This window comes from Phaseolus vulgaris, chromosome 7 (assembly GCF_051622355.1).
Source record: "Phaseolus vulgaris cultivar YP4 chromosome 7, ASM5162235v1, whole genome shotgun sequence".
NCBI classification, from domain to species: Eukaryota; Viridiplantae; Streptophyta; class Magnoliopsida; order Fabales; family Fabaceae; genus Phaseolus; species Phaseolus vulgaris.
In genome coordinates this window covers 48,105,232-48,124,482 of record NC_143504.1, presented here as the reverse complement: position 1 = coordinate 48,124,482, position 19,251 = coordinate 48,105,232, and the positions used below count along the sequence as shown (strand labels likewise).

The following is a 19,251-nucleotide window of genomic DNA, read 5'->3' as shown; positions in this document are numbered from 1 at the left end:
CAATAAAACAACATATTTTGGCAAAAGACACTTCTATCCTTTGTTCCACGAATCCCTGAGACTTGTAGGTTGAAGACTGGTAGGTTAACAAGAGAAAATTTGGTACTCTTGTGGTCCGTTAAAATATTTTTGAGCGCCGAGTAATGGTTTTCAAAGGAAATGTGGCACCAAAATAAAAACGTCTCAAATGATGAAATGACCATATTACCCTGCCACATGACCGGCTTCAGGCACAAGCAACGTGATTCCAAAGCACGAGAATCGAAAACAATTCATTTTTTATTTTATTTTATACAAGAAATTTTCTTATTGGACAATCGCAGCAACCTGAGTCGCATAATTATTAACTTTTCAGCAATATTTGCTTTCTTTCTTCTTCCTCCTTGCGTAGCACGATTTTGGCTAAAAATCGTTTGTTATTTATTTATTTATTTATCCTATAATAATAATTTTTATTTATTATTATCTTGGTGGCTTGTTATTTTAGAAAATTCATGATCAACGGAGCTCTCAATTCTGTGTGTTTTGTAAGAGCATCTTATCTGCAAAAAATTGGGACGAACTGAAACTGTGCAGCGAAGAGAAGAAAAGCGTGAAACCAACATTTCCGTTTTCTTGAGTTGGCGGTAGTTTGCGGCGAGTTTTTCCCATAGCGCCGGAAAGTACTCGCGATTCGGGAAAAACTCATTTCACGAAGAAACGATCGAATATCGTACCAGCTGTTTGATTCATTTGAATCTCGATGTGATCGCCGTGTTTGACCCCGAATTCAATGGAAAAGTTTCTCGCCGGCTTCGTGCTGCCTTCACTGCTTCTGTCAGGTACCGTTATTTGCAATTTGTGTTTTCTCAAGGAACTGAGAGTGAGCTCCTTAGTTGGATTGAATTTAGTTTTGGTCGCTAAAACTTGTAATATATTATATACGAAGTTGGCAGCATAGGTTGTTCGTCATTACTGATTGATTTGATTTTATACAGTTATTGTTTTTAACCTAGTGAAGTTCGCGTCGTCATAAAATCTATAATATTGCACTTGGAAGATTCTGGACTAACTAGATTAGAAGCACTGTGAATTCGTTAATCACTAGATGCTGTTACAGTGAATAATTTATTATTAATTTTGAAGTGAGAGTGAGTAGACACTAGCGATTGGGCAGTATCCACATATATATTTTATATTTTTATTTCTTAGTCTCAAGATTTAGAAGGAAGATTATTACTACTCTCGGTAAACAATTAAAGGAAGAATATTTATTTTTTAAATGTTGTTTTCAATTACCTTTTTATGTTAGGTTTCTTTATGTAAAGTAGACACATGTATGGGATATGTACTCCGCTATTGAAGCATGTGCTGATTATTGTCTGCTCTTCTTGCCTGCAGCTGCTTTAATCAACTGGAGTTTGATCTCTCTTGTTGATTTGGTTGCCTTTCTTCTCATTCTGTACAATGTATCACAATTAGGTAAGCTGCTTAGTTCTTTCTGTTTGGTTTCCAAGTTATTGTTTCTTTTAAAGTATTTAACTATAATTTTAATATTTTACCACAATTTGTAAATGACGACCTTACCATGAGAACTCTACGTTGAAGAGAACTATTCTCTCTTCCCCTTCTCTTTTATTACTGGATAGTTGACAGATTCTGTTTGTCATTTGCAGATTAACAATGAATTTGCCTCTCCTAGTAATTTTTTTAATACTTATAATTGTTATTTGTTAGGCTAGCCCGCACAGATTATCTTCAGACTGAGTTCCTCCCAACATTTTTTTCCAATATTCAGTAAGAAATATAGTCATTTTTATGATTTTCAAGGATTTATGAATAGGAACCAAAGAAAAGAAAAAAAATAAGGAACAGATTGACAATCAATGATGTAATTGTGTCAATCTATTCAATCACACCCCTTTAATTTTTTTTATTGAAACAGAATTCATTCTGAGTGAGTTGGAGTTGCTTCTATTTGAAAGTTGACTTGGTAGATCTCCTTTTGAAAGTTTATGTTTATTAGGTGCTATTGGTCCTTGTGATAGCAAGTACACAGAATTATTCATATGGGTTGATGATTGTTGAAGCTGCCTATTGGTATCTGGATACTAAGGTTTACTAATTCGTGTTGTATTTAATTACTACCATTTCTGTTTTCTTGCTGTAGGATTTCATTTCCGCAGGAGGATTTTGTTACTGTGGCCAATTATTATCTTTTCTGTAGTTGCAATACTTTCTTTAGTGACTTATTTGGTAATATGGGCTGCTCAGCCAATGTCACAGAGTGTGCCACAAGCTTGGTGGGCAAAGTTGATTGGGTTTATGATGTGAGATTATTGTATTTCTCATTTATTCCTGATTTCCCCTTTTATAAGCATACTGATTTGTTAATTCTGGGGTGTGCTCTTGCAGAGTTCAGTCATGGAAATCTCCCTATGTAATTTATTTCTTGGTTATACAACTGCTAGCTCTTCTTGTTGCGTTGGTTGATATATACGGGAAGAGACATTTTCTGAAAACATGGCAAGATTGGTGTTGGGGTCATTTCTTATCAATTATAGAACATATAGGTTTGTAAGTAGTTTCTTTCATCCTTTTGTTTCTTTGTTCTCTTGTATTATGATTGCCATGTATGAGATGTGAACACACAATATGAAATGTCCAGTGTTGGCATATGGATGTCATCTCGTGCTGATGCAAATAAATGTGCATTCTTCTTTGAGTTATTTTTTGTGGCAAACAACGTTTTTCTTGGTTGATGGACGTAAAGGTGCTAATTATTTGAAGTATGCTTTACATTCTAATGGATGATATGCTCATCTCTTCTTAGTCAATGCTTTGCATGATAGGCCCTGAAAGTTTATATGACATGATTATGCTTATTTAGTTTTTTTACTTCTCCCATTTCATTAGATTTGGGTAATGGATCCCATTTTAATATTTGGAAGGTTCTTTGTATACTAATATTCGTCTTTCTCATGCATTTTCTAGACTTTTCATATCTCTTCGTTGTCCAATACCCCTGTTATTAAGTTTTATTCTTTATCCCACTCAACTGTATTGTGGATTTTTCACTTTAGAATTCAAATGATAGGGGATTCTTTGAACATCGGGCTCTATTAATCTCTCTTCTAATTCAAATAAGAGATTTGGTCCCTAGACATCGGGGGTTCACTTTCTTCTAAATCCTGCTTCCAATTCTCCCATTGATGTTTCCTTCCACTTTATAAGTGTATTTGATGCTCATTCCAACTTTAAATCCTTTGTTTGGAGGGTTGTTGTTAATGAAGTGCCAATTGGGTTCTGAATCTTGTTCTCATTTGTTCTTGCATTGCCCACCAGCTTCTAATATATCAGGATTAACTTGTTTGGTGTTTTTTATGAACATTTGGTTTGTCCATGGAGAGAAAAAAATAGTGCCAATAAAAGGAAAGATTTAGATAACATGTGATCCCATGTGAAATAGTATAATTGTATCCAATGTGGTTGTTAGTCTTTAAACTAGGCAAATAGTACGAGATGGTGGATGGAGCATAAATATCCTCATCCAGACTAAACACTATCAGATTTCATCTTAAAACCAATTGATATTAGGCAAAGTTGTCTAACAAATATATAAGCTGTACTCCAAAAATTGACACAGGTGATGTGGGACTTCCCAACACCCTTCTTTGCATATGCCTATTAGGAAGGCAAGTCTATCATAATGAGATTTATTTAAAAGTGGACTTTAAGCCTAACTCAACCTTATAAAACCGGCTTATAAAGTGAGGTTTGCATCTACTCATATTATGAAATGTCTTTATCTGTAATCAATGTGAAACTTCCTGACGAACACATGCTCAATACCCTCTTAAAGGGTTTAAAGAAATCAAGTTTGCAGATAGACCATTTTAGGTTTATATCCTTTTTAATGGTTTCACCTAGTGTTTTGATCACCTTGCATTATTAGGATATTATGTATTTGATCAACCATCATCAGTGGGGCTTTTTTTGTTCTTTTTTATACATGGGCAAACCATCATAGTTTGTTATCGAACCTTATTTTCCTATTAGCATGAATCCTACTTGAATTTATTGTATATCCACTCAGTCAACCGAACATTCATATTTTTGCAACATTTAGCTTATGTGCTTGATGTCACTTGACTGCTCAAAACTGATTACCATGAAGCATAGCTTGTTGTATGGCTGTGATAAGATTTACCTATTGTAGTTTGAGAGACTTCTTTTGATCAGTCACAAGTAACACAAAATACATTCCTCCATTCGTCCACCCCACTTGAATTTTATGATTTACATGTCACCATTTCTCGAATATTTTGGATTATAGATTCAAGATGCTTAAGTTTATTTTTACCTCTAATACAATGCTAGTGTGTGTTTCGCTCAACTAAGATTCCATATACTCTGTTTTACGGAAAATGGAAACCATGAGGCTCCAAAGCTTTCCTATCCTACACAACTCTAGTTTACCATTCAAAGCCATAGTTGTATTATCATTACTTAATCACTCACACATGTTTAGTCGTTTAATACTTGGGTAAGTACTATGTAAGCTGTTTGTAATTGTCTCGTTTTTAACATGTCTATTTTAGTTTTGTTTTGTTGAATCTTTTTATCCCCTCAATATGTTTATTTATAGCTGTCATTCTGACAACCACATATTGTTGCAAATAATGCCATTGAAGACTCTGTTTTTTTGTATTGAAGGTTCTCACCTTCGGGTGGCATCTTGCTTGCTGTTGCCTGCCATTCAGCTAGTTGTTGGAATTAGCCATCCTTCATGGGCCTCACTACCTTTTTTCATTGGTAGCTGTGTTGGTCTAGTCGATTGGTCCCTGACAAGCAATTTTCTTGGGCTTTTCAGGTGATTTTTTTATCTGATTTTTTCTTTATGCACTTTCATAATACCTTTAGGGTATTTGATGCTTTCAGTGTCTTATGGGCTTACGTCTGTGCAATTGGTTCTATAGGTGGTGGAGGCTTCTTCAGTTGTACGCAGGTTTTAATATATTCCTGCTCTACATATATCAGCTTCCCATGGAACTTCCAAGTATGATTCATTGGATGGCTGATTTAATTGGTCTTTACAAAATATCTGCCAATTCTGAGTGGCCTCAAGTTTGTTCCAGCATTTCTCTTTTGTTTTACTATACAATGGTATGTATCTGTGTTATTATTTTATTTTTAATACTGAAGATGGTTGGAAAAGACTAGTTAAGCACATTCGGGCTTTCACATTTTAATATTTAGGTAAAGTAGGTCCACTCTCTCATAAACCACTTATGATATATTTTATTCTTAATGTTGTAGAGGCTGAATCTAGAATTGTACCAAACTTGACAATACCTATGTTGTTGATTACTCTATTGCTCTTTTTTCCACTTGATAGTATTGTATTTCTCTTTTTGCACATTGATAGGCTTATGATGACCTAAAGTTTTTTAGGTACCATTTCACCCCATTTGTTTAACCAGTGTAAAATAATAATGGTGCTAACACAGTGAAGTTGTAGTATTTCTTGAGATGCATTAGCCCATTAGAAATGCTAGAGTGGATTTTCATTTCATAATTTTGATCTGTGTAAATTATAGTTGTGATTTTGATGCTAAAGGGCTAGCTATCATTACGTTATCATTACTTGATTATATTTCATTCAGTAGCAAATGCAATCAGGTAAATGGGGGATTTGTTGTCCTCAGGTTGAGGGAGGTTTAAGTACATAGTAGTAATGGATGTAACAGATGTGGTGACCCTTAAAATTCACATCAAGAACAAGTTAGATATGCCTTGAACTTGATGCAACAAGTAGCAATAGATGGTAGCTTGCATTTAATAATTAGGTGAGGGGCAATTTAGATGGTTTTGCATGTGAAGAAAGACAATGGGGAGGATGTGGTGGAGTGTTCATAGACTCGTTTAAAATGTGGATCACATGTTTTGTTATGAGTATCATACCCACTTACAAAATTACAAGTGTGTTTTGATTACAAGTTTGGTTAAAAGTGGGGTCAGTGTAACTTGATATATAGTAGTCAATATTGGTTGGAGTGGCCACTACAGTGGTGGAACAAAGTGAAGTAATGATGTGCTACTATGTAAATATTGTTGCATTTAAGAGCTTGAGATGGAGTAGTGGCTTTAATCATTGTTGTTAAATTTGAGGATCCTAAGTAGATTGGAAAGGGGATAAAAGATCATAACTTGATTTGTAAGAGTTATGAATATATGAGAATAAATCATAAATATTAATATTCAATTCATAGCACAACTAAAAATAGGTTTTCATGTCATAAAATTACTCATAATAACTAATAAACTCATAATTATTTATCAGACAAACTGTCTAAGGAAATCATTCATATTAAAATTAGGATAATAGCCTACAACATGCAATGCCCTATGCAATTGGTTGTCCCATCTTTGATCAATGATTTCCCAAAGGGGAGTTTAGTTGAGAAAGATAAAAATAATTAATTAGAAAATCAAACAAGTGAAATTTTCCACAAGCACTATATCTTCAGCCTTAACAAATTGACTAGATTGTGACTCCTTGGATCCAAACATTCTAATAAGTGATCCCTTATTTTCATACAAGCATCCCAAAGTCAAATAAGAAGTAACAAAATGAGTATTGTTTGGTCTTATCAAATCCATTCCTTTAGTAAATTTGTGACTAGTCCTCAAATAGATGTTGGTTGTGATATTTTTAGCACTTGCTATTGTTTCTTGATGAAGTGTTTTTTTTTTCAAAATCTTTCAACAATAATCATTGCAATGAGTTGCACAAGGTGTCCAATGTAACTTCTTTCTCTTTCACATCAAGAAGTTTCCAACTACCTTGTCATTTGCAACATTATCAGTTGCAACATCATCCAACACCTTGAATTTTTTTTCAATTGTCTTACATATGACAAAGACATCAAGAGACATCAAAAAGGCAATTCCCTTATGACTATTTACCAAAACGTTTAAGTATAGTCCTCCTCCTTCTATTGGTCCATCTATTTGTCATTTTTGCTATTTTTTTTCTTCATCTGATGCCGTTTTTTTCTTCAAATTCTAAATAGAATAGAATACTCTCCAAGTCTAAAATGGTATCAAGAAAAAAAAATTATAGGATAGAAGAGGGTTGGAGATGGAGACAATAATTTACGACAATGAAAGTAGCGTCAGGGATGTTGAAGATGAAGCAAGCGTCAATGACAAGAACATGAGTGTTGCAATTGTTGACGATGACAATGGTGATAGTAGTGTCATCGATTTGGTTACCTTGGGGAAAAGGGGCCATCCTTTTATTTGCGAGTTTTGGTATCATAAACCTAGCCTAAAAAGCCTAATTACATGAGTTGGGTAATTTGAACCCTATGCTACACAAATGGATCGTGATTTGTCGATTTCATGAGCAAAGGCATGATCTCTCAATCAGTCATGATTCTAGTGATCCATTGTCCCCTACCACCACGTCCTCCTCTAGCATTTCGTCCTCCTCTTCCAGGTGTGGAAACCATGACAGAAGATTCCATAGGTTGTTGAACATTCCTGCTTTGAAGAGTTGGAGCTTGAAGGAGCTGTGTTGTCAAGCATCCATGAATGGGATTTCGTGTCTTGTTAAAAGTTCATCTCTAACATGTTCAAAGTCTGGATATATGGCACGAAGGATCATCACCATATAGAATTTGTCCATCTTCTTCTTGATCTCGTCTAATGACTCAACCTCTAAAAGCATCTTTAATTCTCTAACAACAGATTGGGCTTCACTCATAAAAGACAACATGTCATGGTCTGTTTGCTTAAGAGAAGCAAGCTTATTGGTAGAGTCGTAAAGGTGCTAAATATCATTTGCAAATATATTCTGAGCCTTTTTCCAAAAAGAGTTGCACATTTTAAATGTTCTAAGAGGGTTCCACATATTGCCATAGTAATGCACAAAACTGAAAATCAATTCTCTTCTATGGTTCAGCTTGATCAGATGGCACATTACTCTTGTTTTGTTCAAGGTGATCGTGAAAACCTTGGCCATGGAACCAAAGTTAAATTGATGCCGACCAAGAGAGATAGTTTTTTCCATTCAGTTTTTTAGAGGTAATGGTAGGAGTTCTAGAGTTAGAGACAACAAGTCCAAAAGCCATTTTTATTGACAGAGGAGATTACTAATAAGAGACAAAAGGAGAACCATAGGTTTGACCTTCAACCACGCCAAAAATGAAGAACCAACAATCATAACGAAGATGAGGAGGTTCGATGAGCCCTATGGAGGAGTGTGATGGTGCTTCAGTGTGATGACGACAACACGTGGACGTGGTGGTGAGTGGAGTTGTTTTAGCTTTCAGGACCGACCGGGTTGGCCGTCTCTAGGAGAGACGCTCCAGATCAGGTAGTTACTAGAGAAAACTGCGACAATGGTGGACGACAACGAACATTGGATATTTCGCCGAAGACTGAGATCAGCAAAGCGGGATCAACCCGCTCTGATACCAAGTTGAGATAAATAAAAGAGACTGCTATATTTGAGAGAGCTTAAACACTCATCTCATATGTTCTCATATTTATATCGATTGAATTATGATACAATGAGTAGAGGGAGAAACACAAAGATCAAAACTAGAGTCCTAGGTACAAAGATAGACGCATCTCATAGGTACAACATATAGCAATTTTCCAATACAACTACTTTCTAACTATATTTAATACCTATTCTAATACCCTTCACTCACCACCCCTCTACTCCTTGAGTCTTTGTACTTGTTTTGTTCATAATCTCACTCCCGATTCTGATAATATTTTCACCCTGATCTCACAAATGTATCTTCCTCAACTGCTTTAGGCCCAAAAACATTACAAATGTTTTTCTCCCCCATCTTCACCACTATTTGATCTCTTTAGATGTCACATTCTTTGAATCTATTCCTTTTCACTTTCATCCCTGCATGGTTGTTGTTTATTCGTCTAGCTCCTCCTTGTTGTCGTCCATAGAATTATCAATCAAAGTACCAATATTTCAAGTTCCAAACTGAAGAGTATACTTTTGAACAATCTTCGTTTAAAATGCCATTGGAAATAATTTAATCAATGAAATTGTAAAAAATAAAAGAAATAAAATGTATGTAAAATTGAAGATTGGATCAGAATGGGGATTGTTTGAAATATGGGGACTAAAATTGTAGAAAAAAAAAACAAGGGAACTAAAATCACAGATGAAAAATTAAAGGGGGACCATAATTACAATTTAGCATATTTATTTTATACAATATATATATATATATATATATATATATATATATATATGACAGTACAGTTCCTTTTCCCTTATTATTTTAGTTCACTGATTCACTGATTCACTTTACTCTTTCTTTGACTAACATTCGTTCTTGTGGTGCAGCTGTCTTTTATTAAATCTGATTTGGAGGAGATGGGTTTTATTATTTCCAGAACAGACTGTACACTGACTGAGCAACTGCTTCCCTCTAAGCATTCATTTTTCATTCGTGAGTCAAGGTAATATAAAAGAAATATACTTTTGTAATTTGCTTTACGTTATTTCTTTTCAAAGATATGTTCTAGCACCTGTAAATGATGAGTGTATACTACATGAAGGAAAATTTCCATTCCATTTTTTTGCGAAGTGAATAGAATGGTAGAGATAAATGTTATATGAAATGAAATGGTATAGATTTTCTAAGGTTTCTTTTCATTCCATCCTACACTTAATACACTGCAAAGTGTACCACTAAGGCCATTCCATCTATTTTCATCAATCCAAACCCAGCCTTACCTTTTATTGTGTATGAAAAGAACTATGCTTTAATGAAAACAAACAATGGAAATATTTTCATAAAGCTTAGTATGGTAGGCCTTGAGGTGCGTAATGCAACCTAAAAGCTTCAAGTGTCACACTCAACACTAGAATGAGTAAAAAGGAAAGAGTTTTTCTTGTAACATCCCTCACACCACAGTAAAATGTTGTTTAAACAATTTTTTTTTTCACCTGGTTGAAACAACTCATATTTTTACTATAATGTCCCTCTTCACTTTTGGGATGATGCATTTCTTACAATGCTATTTAATCAAGTGCATGCCTTCATTTGTTATTGAAACCAAGTTCCTTACTTCATCCTGTACCTTTAGTAGGCTCTGTACACTATTTCTCTTCATGGCTTTGGTTCTACCTATTTTTCCCATGATCTCATTCCAACTGAAGACAATTTCTGCCTAGTATTTCAATTGCCTCTTCCCTGGATATGTCGTCTTTCAAAAGGTTATCATTACTTTGGTCTTCAACGACATCTTGTCTGTGTTGATGTTTGCTTAGTTGAGATCACCTATTTACCATCTACTAACCAACCTTCAACGTCATATTTTGTTCCAAATGACTCTCCATCAACGTCTAACTTTCCCATTTGCCATCTTGAAAGGGATTTGGTCATCTCGTAACCATAATTCTTTATATGTTTTTACTTTTAATTATGATTGTTCATCTTATTTTTACTATTCCTTTGTTTCTTCTTTACATTCTATGTCTATTTTTAAAGTCTACAGGTGAATGTTATCTCTAATGATTTGGCCTTTAATTGAGTCTAATATCATTGTGTGATCCATGTAACCAATAGTAGGATAAGGCTTAGGCCTAGTATAATTAAGTCATACTCTAGTCTATGACATGACTCTTGTTTGTTTTACATATTCAATTGGGCAATGTTTGGTTTACTATTTGATCTTTTTGATTCTACATGGACATTTTATCTACGTCTAACCTTTTGAAAAATGAAGTTGAGAGAAATATGGTCACTGGTGACTAATGTGTCAATTTTGCTTATTTTAATTGAATAATATTATTGTTTTACATTTACATCTCACTTTTTGTTTCCAGATTTTTCTTTGGGAATGTGGATTTTGGCTTTAAACTTGCTGAGTACCTTTATTAAATGTGCAGATCTGGTGTGAGACATACAAATGTTTTACTCAGAGGAGCTGTTTTTCGAACTTTCAGTATCAACTTTTTCACGTATGGTTTCCCGGTATATATTCTTAAAACATGTTATAATCTGCTTTCTACTATCGATGATGAATGATCTTAGAGTTGTGACTCTCTTTATTACAGTCTTTCTTTTCCTCCATTGATGTACTTTTATAGCCTATTTTTAAGAGAAAATTGCATTCATATATCCGTGTGTGCACACTTTATGTTAGGTAAATTATCTTGTTTAGGATTGGGGATGACAATTGGTGGGATCTAGGCATACTGAAATGGGTAAGAATGTTAATCCCCAGTCTTGTACCCTCTAGGTGCCTAGATCACCACACCTTCCTAATTACTTGAATTTTAGTTAATTGAAATATGAGTTCCCTTAATCCCTTATTCATGAACTAATAAAACATAAGTGTCATTTTAAAATAAAGAGCACTCATTAAAAATACACCAAACAAGACACAATATTACATACAAAATCATTCTTCTAAAGTTAAACACAACACAATAAGATGCCAAATGACGATATGTATTTTTTTGCATATATTTATTAAGGGTGGTAAAGCAATCCATTTATCCATCATCTATCCTGTCCATATGTTAAAGTTCTAAAGAAAAGATAATCTGAGAGAGAAAAGCAGATTGAATCTTAATGCTTTATTTACTGAACCATAGAAGAGTACAAAGTTATTTATAGAAAATAAGATTGTCTAGATTCAATTTATCTGGACACTAATCAACTAACATCAACTACTGACAGTTACAACCAATAAAAATATGACTTACTGTATAAGAAATACAAATAGCAAACCTATAAAGAATGTTGACACACAACTTTAACGGCTATCTATTCTGACATACCCCCTCAAGCTGAAGAAGTCACTTTCTGTTTGTCTCTGAAAAACTGGAACCGTGTAGGAGAAAGAGATTTGGTGAGGACATTGACATATTGTTGATGAGGTGGTATATGCAGAACTTTTAGAGTGTTGTTAATGACTCTCGAAGGAAGAATATATCCAGCTCCATATGCTTGGTTAGAGCCTAAAGAATGGAATTATCAGAGAGAGCAATTGTAGTCATGTTGTCACAAAATATAGTAAGAACCAAGTTAGTAGTTATTTTATGGTACACGTTTTGTATCATACAGTACACTATTCGTATCTTAGAATACAATACAATTCTCTACCCATGTGATATAAATCGTTACAACACTCGTTGTTCAAGGCCCTATAATCCACACAAAACCTCAAACTGCCATCTTTCTTTTTTACTAGGATTACAGGACTTGAATACGGGCTGTTGCTGGGTTTGATTATCCCTGCCTTCAGCATTTTGTCAACCTGTTTCCCTATCTCCGTTTTTAGCAGATGTGGGTACCTACATGGCTTCACATTAATAGGATATCCTAACTTTAATTGGGATTTTATGATCAATCTCCCTGTTGGGTGGCAATTGCTTGGTTTCTTCAAAAACCCCTGCACATTCCTTCAAAACATCTTTTAATTCTGCTGTTTGCTTCCACGTTAGCCCCACCATCTTCTTGTCACTCTCGGTCTGATATGCATTGGGCTGGTCAACGCTCTCTAGTCCCCATATGAGGGACACCGCTTCGATCTCCGTCTCTTTTTTTAAAGCTTTAGGAGTCACCAAAGTCCTAGATAACTTGGGATCTTCTCTAATTTGCACCTGCTGGCCGTTAATGCAGAAATTCATAGTCAACGTTTTCCAATTGACTTTCACATCACCCAACGTTGCCAACCATGCTACTCCCAAGATCACATCCACCCCTCCTAACTCAGAAAGAAAAAATGTCTCCTCAAACCTATAATTTCCCAACTTCACCTTCACCCCTTGATAGAACCCACTGCCCTTTTCTTATGGCCATCACCTAACCTCACATTATACGATGGTGTGGACTCAACCGGTAATCCCAATTGGCTAACCAACTTGACAGATATGAAATTGTGGCTAGCCCCACTATCAATCAACACAAGCGCTATACTTCCCTTCACTTTCCTTGTAACTTCATGGTGTTGGGTTGTGTTAAACCCCCAACAGAAAAAATGGATAAATCCATATGTAGGCACTCCCTTTCCTCTTCTCTCTCCAAATTTTCCTCAATCTGTCCCCACACACAATGATCCACCTCTGTAGGGCCTCCCTCATCTTCTGCGCAGATGATTACCCTCAAATTCTTTTCAGGGCAGCGAAGCCCAGGACCGTACGCCCCTCCACAATGGAAACGTTTTCCCTCTTCCCTTCTCACATATTCGGGATAGGGAAGGGTCCTAGACCCCCTGTTTCTGGATCCTTCTCCTGGCCGAAACTCTCTATTTGAAGAAGACTCCTTCCTTGCTGTGCTAGCCAAACTAGTCGAGACTGGCTCACTATTCTCCTTATGCAAATCTGTGTGGCCTGTTATCCCGATACCTCCTTGTTAACGCCCAAAAGAAGCATTATTCCTCTGCCCAATGCTGCCAGTTTTTTCTTCTTTGAATGACTCCTCAACATCTAGCGCAATCTCCATGGCTCTCATCAATTCTTTGGGGTCATGCGGTTTGATTTGGTTACGAATCTTGGACTGTAACCCAACAAAAAATACCCCAACAGTTGTTCCTCCCCTGTCTGCTGTGCTTGTGACAACTCAAAGTCTTGAATGTATTCATCAATTCTTCCATTTTGTTTGATCTTTGCCAGCTTCTCAAAAACAGAACTTCTCTCCTTTCCCCCAAACGTCCTATTCAGCGCCATAGAAAACTCTTCCCAAGAAGGATTCTTGGAGTTCTTTCTCCAAAAACTGAACCAAGGACTCGTGCTTCCCTCCATACTGATGAAGGCCAGTTTTAATCTTTCCTCGGCTGTCAAATTCTGCACCTCAAAGAATTTTTCAGCTCTGGCCAGCCAACCCATTGGGTCCATGCCCTCAAAAACCTGTAATTCCACTCTCCTAGTCCACAACTTCATCTCTCCTTCATTCTCTTTTTCCCACTGGTTTTCCTGTCTTGATGGTTCCTCCCTTCTTTCCTCACCATTCACCAAACTCTCTCCCCCTTTCGACCTTCTGTCTCCTTTCTTGAGATCCCGCAACATTTCTTTGATTTCTTTCAACTCCAACATGCCTTCTTTCAACCCCAGAATTTTCGCTCTTATTTCAGAATTCCATTTCTCTTGTTCGCTGGTAAGTTTCTCTACTGCTGCCATCCTTTGTTCCATCTTTTCTTCTTCCCTCAATGCTTTTCAGATCCGGCAGGTCAGACCAAACTGTTAGGTTCCCAAACAGGAAACCCAGAATCTCTCCCAAACACAACAAGAAGAAAGATAATTGTTTTATTACAATACAGATCAACACTCCCAAAGGAATTACAAAGGAGAATAGCTCCTTTCACACAGGGTTATTCCTGTCAACTTTACACAACAATTCAGCTAACCTCTCCCCACAGCAGGTTGGTCCTTATTTAAAGACCCCTTCCTAACAGCTAACTAACCCGCTTAACCCTTATTTTTAAATTTCCTTCCATGATACACCCTCCAAGTGCTGTCCTTATTTTCCTGCCTAACATATACACAAGAAAATAAATGGTGTTAATTGTATCAATGTAAACAACGAGAGATGGGTCACATTTGCTGGCTGGGGATAAAAGTAGACTTGAGGTTTCAAACCATGTTCTAGGGGTCTGTTTTAAATCATATTGAGATTTGTGTAACATGCAAAGAAGAGAATTGGTAGTCTTTTCAAACCCCGAAGGTTGTTACAGATACACCTTTTCATTAAGAAGACACCCAATGTTGTCAAACTCGTAACTCAGAGGCGGATCGGAAAGGGTCTGAAAAGTCGTAACCTGAGGATCGTAACTCGACTCGGAAGAGTTGCTATTCGAGTTACTATTATAGATATCATAATTAAAAATAGACTCGTAATTCATAAAATGGTCCAAATACATAAGGTAAATGACTTGGTAGCTTTTGGGTTCTTGAATAATAAAACAAGTGATGCTATCCTACTTCTTAAAATGTTGCACATTTTATCACTCATTTCAAATTTTTGCACATTTTACTACCTCAATTTCAAAGCTTTGCCCTTCTTTTTTACCCTTAATTGCATATCGGTACACCATTGCCACATTAACATCAAAGTTTCACATCTATAAAGTTGTCGTGTTACCGATTTCTAACGGCAATTGATGGTAAAATAACGATAATGGACAATTGAGTGGTAAAATGTGCAACTAAACCTATATTATGAAATTTTATATAACTTTAATTTTGAAGTACAGTGGAATATTGAACAATTTGTGATTAGAACTTCCAATCGAAGTATATATTTTGAGATAAAATTATCAAATAAGAAGTTATTGTTTACTGTAATAGTTGGTGTAACATATATTAGTGTCGTTTCATCCTCTTTATTTTGTGTCTCTCTCTCTCTCTCTCTCTATATATATATATATATATAATATGATTAGAAACTTTCACTCTAAGTACATATTTTTAGATAAAATTATCCAATAAGAGGTTTTTGCTTAGTGTTATAGTTTATGTAACTTATAACAAAGTCATTTGGTACTACTTCTCTATGTGTGTATATCTATCTATAGAGAGACACACTGGTGAAAGCACAAGATGAACAAATATCGACCATATAATTCAAATGGATGGTTAAGATTATAACTAATTGAAACGACTGTGATCATTTATGTATTGGATGACCAACATTAACTCCTTTTTTCTCGTACATTCATTAGATATGTCCCCCATATTCATTGGGTAAATGGATATGGGTACTATAGTACCCATTGTAGATGTCCAATGGGTATAGGACTCGTGATCTCTATTGATGCATTTGCAGCTACTTATTTCTAGTTTCATATGCATTTATTTTAGTTAATACCAAATGATTTGTTTATTAAATTCCTAGATTAATTTTATTTTGCAGGTCTCCTTGTTTGCCCTTTCCTTTTGGAGCTTCCATTTTGCAAGCTTATGTGCATTTGGGCTACTTGCTTATGTCGGATACATTGTTTATGCCTTTCCTTCCTTATTTCGTTTGCACAGACTGAATGGACTGCTTCTTGTCTTCATTCTTTTGTGGGCTGTTAGCACTTATATATTTAATGTGGCATTCACATTTCTGAATTGGAAACTTGGACGGGTAATCTTTTAGGGTGACAATTTTACAAGTGAAGAACATACATTCAAACTTTTGTAAATGTTTCCTTACATATTTACAGGACATGAAGATTTGGGAGATGGTAGGACTGTGGCACTATCCAATACCTGGATTTTTTTTGCTTGCACAATTTTGTCTTGGAATTTTGGTTGCATTAGGTAATCTTGTGAACAATTCAGTTTTCCTCTACTTGTCTGGTGAGGGTGGGCAATCGTCAAATGACCATTCTTCAGTAAAAGGTAATCAATTACAATCTTGTCATACCTGTTCACAAAAATTTATTAAACCTCTTTAATTTAGAGTTATGTTCAATCACGTACAGTCGTACCCTTTTTTACTGGTGACTATATGCCCATATACAGTGGAACATGTGTGTGTGTATGTATGTATTCATGTTCATTTCTGATAATCATTTGGGATGCAAATTTTTGGCAATAATAAATATAAAAAATTATTATTCTTTTTAAATCCATAATGCATTATAAACATTATGCGCTGTGTTCAATTCACCCAAGTTCCCATCAGTTCTCAAGTCTATTATTGTTTTTATTTCATACTATTGAATTTGGGTTAAGTCTAAATGAATCCCAAAAGCTAGCTCATTGGGTGGTCAATATCAGATCTATGATAGACTATGATACCTAACTCAACTCTAAAAGTTAACTCATAAGGTGAGGATTGCTTAAGCTATTACATGCTTTACTTTGGCCTAATCTATAGTCTATTTGGGTTCTCAAACATTTTTTTACCAATACTTAGTCTCAATAGGTTGGATACATATTGCTCTAAGAATGAGCTTGTTATCAAGATTTTGTACAACTTTTCTGTATATTACCTTAAGAAGCAATATACATTTTGGCTTGAAATACTTTGTTTCGGGGAGTTTAATGTATTTGTTATCTTGTCTTTGCATCTTTTAATTGCCTGGTGGTTCTGTCTTAATTTTTTAGGAGACAAATGCAATTTGTTCAAGGGATAAATTTCATTGTAAAACAAGTAAACCTAAAAATTACGATATGTCTAGATAGGGAATTTCAAAATTCCCAAGAAATGCAAATACATTGAATTAAATTTTCTTTCATTTTTTAAATGTTTTGTTTGGATGAAACAATTCAAATTTACTGATTTTTTTTTAATGTAAATGGGCTTAGCCCATAGTTTATATTATTTTGTTATGTTACTATTTCCATTTGTAAATAACCAACCATATGCATGTATTTTACACAAGGAAAATTGTTCCTATATTTATTCTTTTTATTCTTAATATGGTATCTAGAGCATATAGGATTAAGGTTCAATTTTTTTCAGTGAACCCACTATTCACCAATGTTTTCCCGACCACCATCATTGCTGCTTTGTCGTCGTCGAGGATTGGGTTGGCACCACCATCGTTCGCCTGAGAGGCAATCACGACGCCGCAAAGATTGCGACAATTAGAGCTCTGATGCGCCTCTCCTTGCTGCGTCATCATCGTTGTCGCTTTTCACCATGCGTGGCGACGCGTCTAACACTCAGTCCTACGATGATTACCATCGTCACAATTGTCGTGCTGTCCTCCTTCTGTATTTGCCCTCATCATCCTAATTGGAGTTCGTTTGCTCTTTTTAGGATTTCTTTTATTTTCTCTCTCTTCATTTATTTCTTCTTCCGAAGTGTGATCTGTCTATTTATATTAGTTATGTCACGCTCATCTCTCCATTGACAAATTGGATGAAACTAATTATGGCTTAAGAGTCAATATTATGTTGATCATCTTACCTAGTGTGTTCCCAATGTTGCTAAACATGAGATTTTCCGTTGGTTGAAAATTGATGTTCAATTATGAATTATTATCAAATCTACCATTCACTCATTTCAAACAAATTTTTCGTGCTTATGAGACGTGTTCACAAGTTTGGGAACAAACAAAGTTAATATACACCAATGATACTCAACGTCTTTATGGTGTGTCAAAATCTCCTCACAGTTGTTACTCCTAGATGTCTTGATGGTACAATGGCTGAATATATGGGTAAACTTCACGATTTTACCGAGTTATTGTCTCTTGCCTACACTCTTTCTCAAGAACTAGAGCAAAGGTCCAAGTTCTTCATGTTATTGGGCTTACATGGACTTTTTGATGATTATTTTCATGTTCATGATCAGATTTTGGGATCTCCTTTTGTGCCCAATTCTACTTCCACCTTTTCTACCCTTTTGTGTGTACTAGGTAAACACACCATTGATACACATACTCCTGTTGATTTCTCTTTTGCTTTAGTCTCTCAACGTAATGATTGCACTGGCCCTCACATGCTGAGCAAAGCGTGTCACAAAATTGTGGTAAGCTTGGTGACAAAATTAATAGGTTTTATGCCTTACATGGTCATCCTCCTAGATATGTAGTTTCCCAAAATGCTCCTGTGCAACCTTCTACTGTGGATCCTACTTCATTTGATACCCTCGGCCAGCCTGCCATTTTCAATGAATTTCTTAAATGGTATGAGGATTGTGAGAACTCTGGTTCATTGCTTCTGTTGCACATTCAGGTACATCATTTGATGGCCTTAGTCCAATTCTCTTGGTCCTTGGATTCTAGACTTAGGTGTCACAAATCATATTACTGGTAATAAATCTTTTTTCTCTTCTATGTCTACCTCCGGTTACTTACCATTTGTAGCCATGGCTAATGGATCTAGGGTCTCTTCCTATGGTGTTGGAACTATTCATCTCCTTCCTTCTTTATATATTGATAATGTTCTTTATGTTCTTAGGTCTCTCTTCAACTTTTATCCATTAGTCATCTAACTCGTTCCCTCAATTTTGCTATTTCTTTTATCACAAATTCTATTTTTTACAGGACCGGAGTTCGGGACAGATGATTGACATTGAATGTGAGTCTCATGGTCTTTATCACCTACAAACATTTGCACATGTTGGCATGGTCTCTATCTCTCCTTCATGCTCAACTAGGTCATCATAGTCTTGCCAAGATGCAACACCTTGTTCCAAAATTGTCCAAAATGTCTAGTTTGTCTTGAGAGTCGTGTCATTTAGGTAAACAAAGTTGCAACTTTTTTCCTAGTCGTGTCTCACAACATGTGTTCCCTTTTGCCTTTGTTTACTCTGACATTTGGGGACCAAGTCATGT

At 35.6% G+C, this 19,251-nt stretch overlaps 1 protein-coding gene and 1 pseudogene across 3 annotated transcripts in view; one reads left to right on the top strand and one right to left on the bottom strand.

Annotated features, from left to right (window-relative positions):
• Positions 1-214: 214 nt before the first annotated feature.
• LOC137829680 (piezo-type mechanosensitive ion channel component) overlaps positions 215-19,251 on the top strand; it is a 35,436-nt gene continuing 16,399 nt past the window's right edge. For 2 of the 3 annotated variants that reach the window (XM_090304637.1, XM_068636547.2), the window contains exons 1-10: positions 215-821; positions 1,381-1,461; positions 2,150-2,309; positions 2,395-2,552; positions 4,696-4,852; positions 4,959-5,145; positions 9,368-9,483; positions 10,919-11,003; positions 15,888-16,103; positions 16,183-16,360. In XM_090304637.1, coding sequence (XP_090160763.1) covers positions 773-821; positions 1,381-1,461; positions 2,150-2,309; positions 2,395-2,552; positions 4,696-4,852; positions 4,959-5,145; positions 9,368-9,483; positions 10,919-11,003; positions 15,888-16,103; positions 16,183-16,360 — 1,387 coding nt within the window. In that variant the 5' untranslated portion in view covers positions 215-772. The remainder of the gene's footprint in view (positions 822-1,380; positions 1,462-2,149; positions 2,310-2,394; positions 2,553-4,695; positions 4,853-4,958; positions 5,146-9,367; positions 9,484-10,918; positions 11,004-15,887; positions 16,104-16,182; positions 16,361-19,251) is intronic. The other variant, XM_068636549.2, reaches the window with a different exon arrangement.
• On the bottom strand, positions 7,276-8,117 carry LOC150025961 (uncharacterized; annotated as a pseudogene).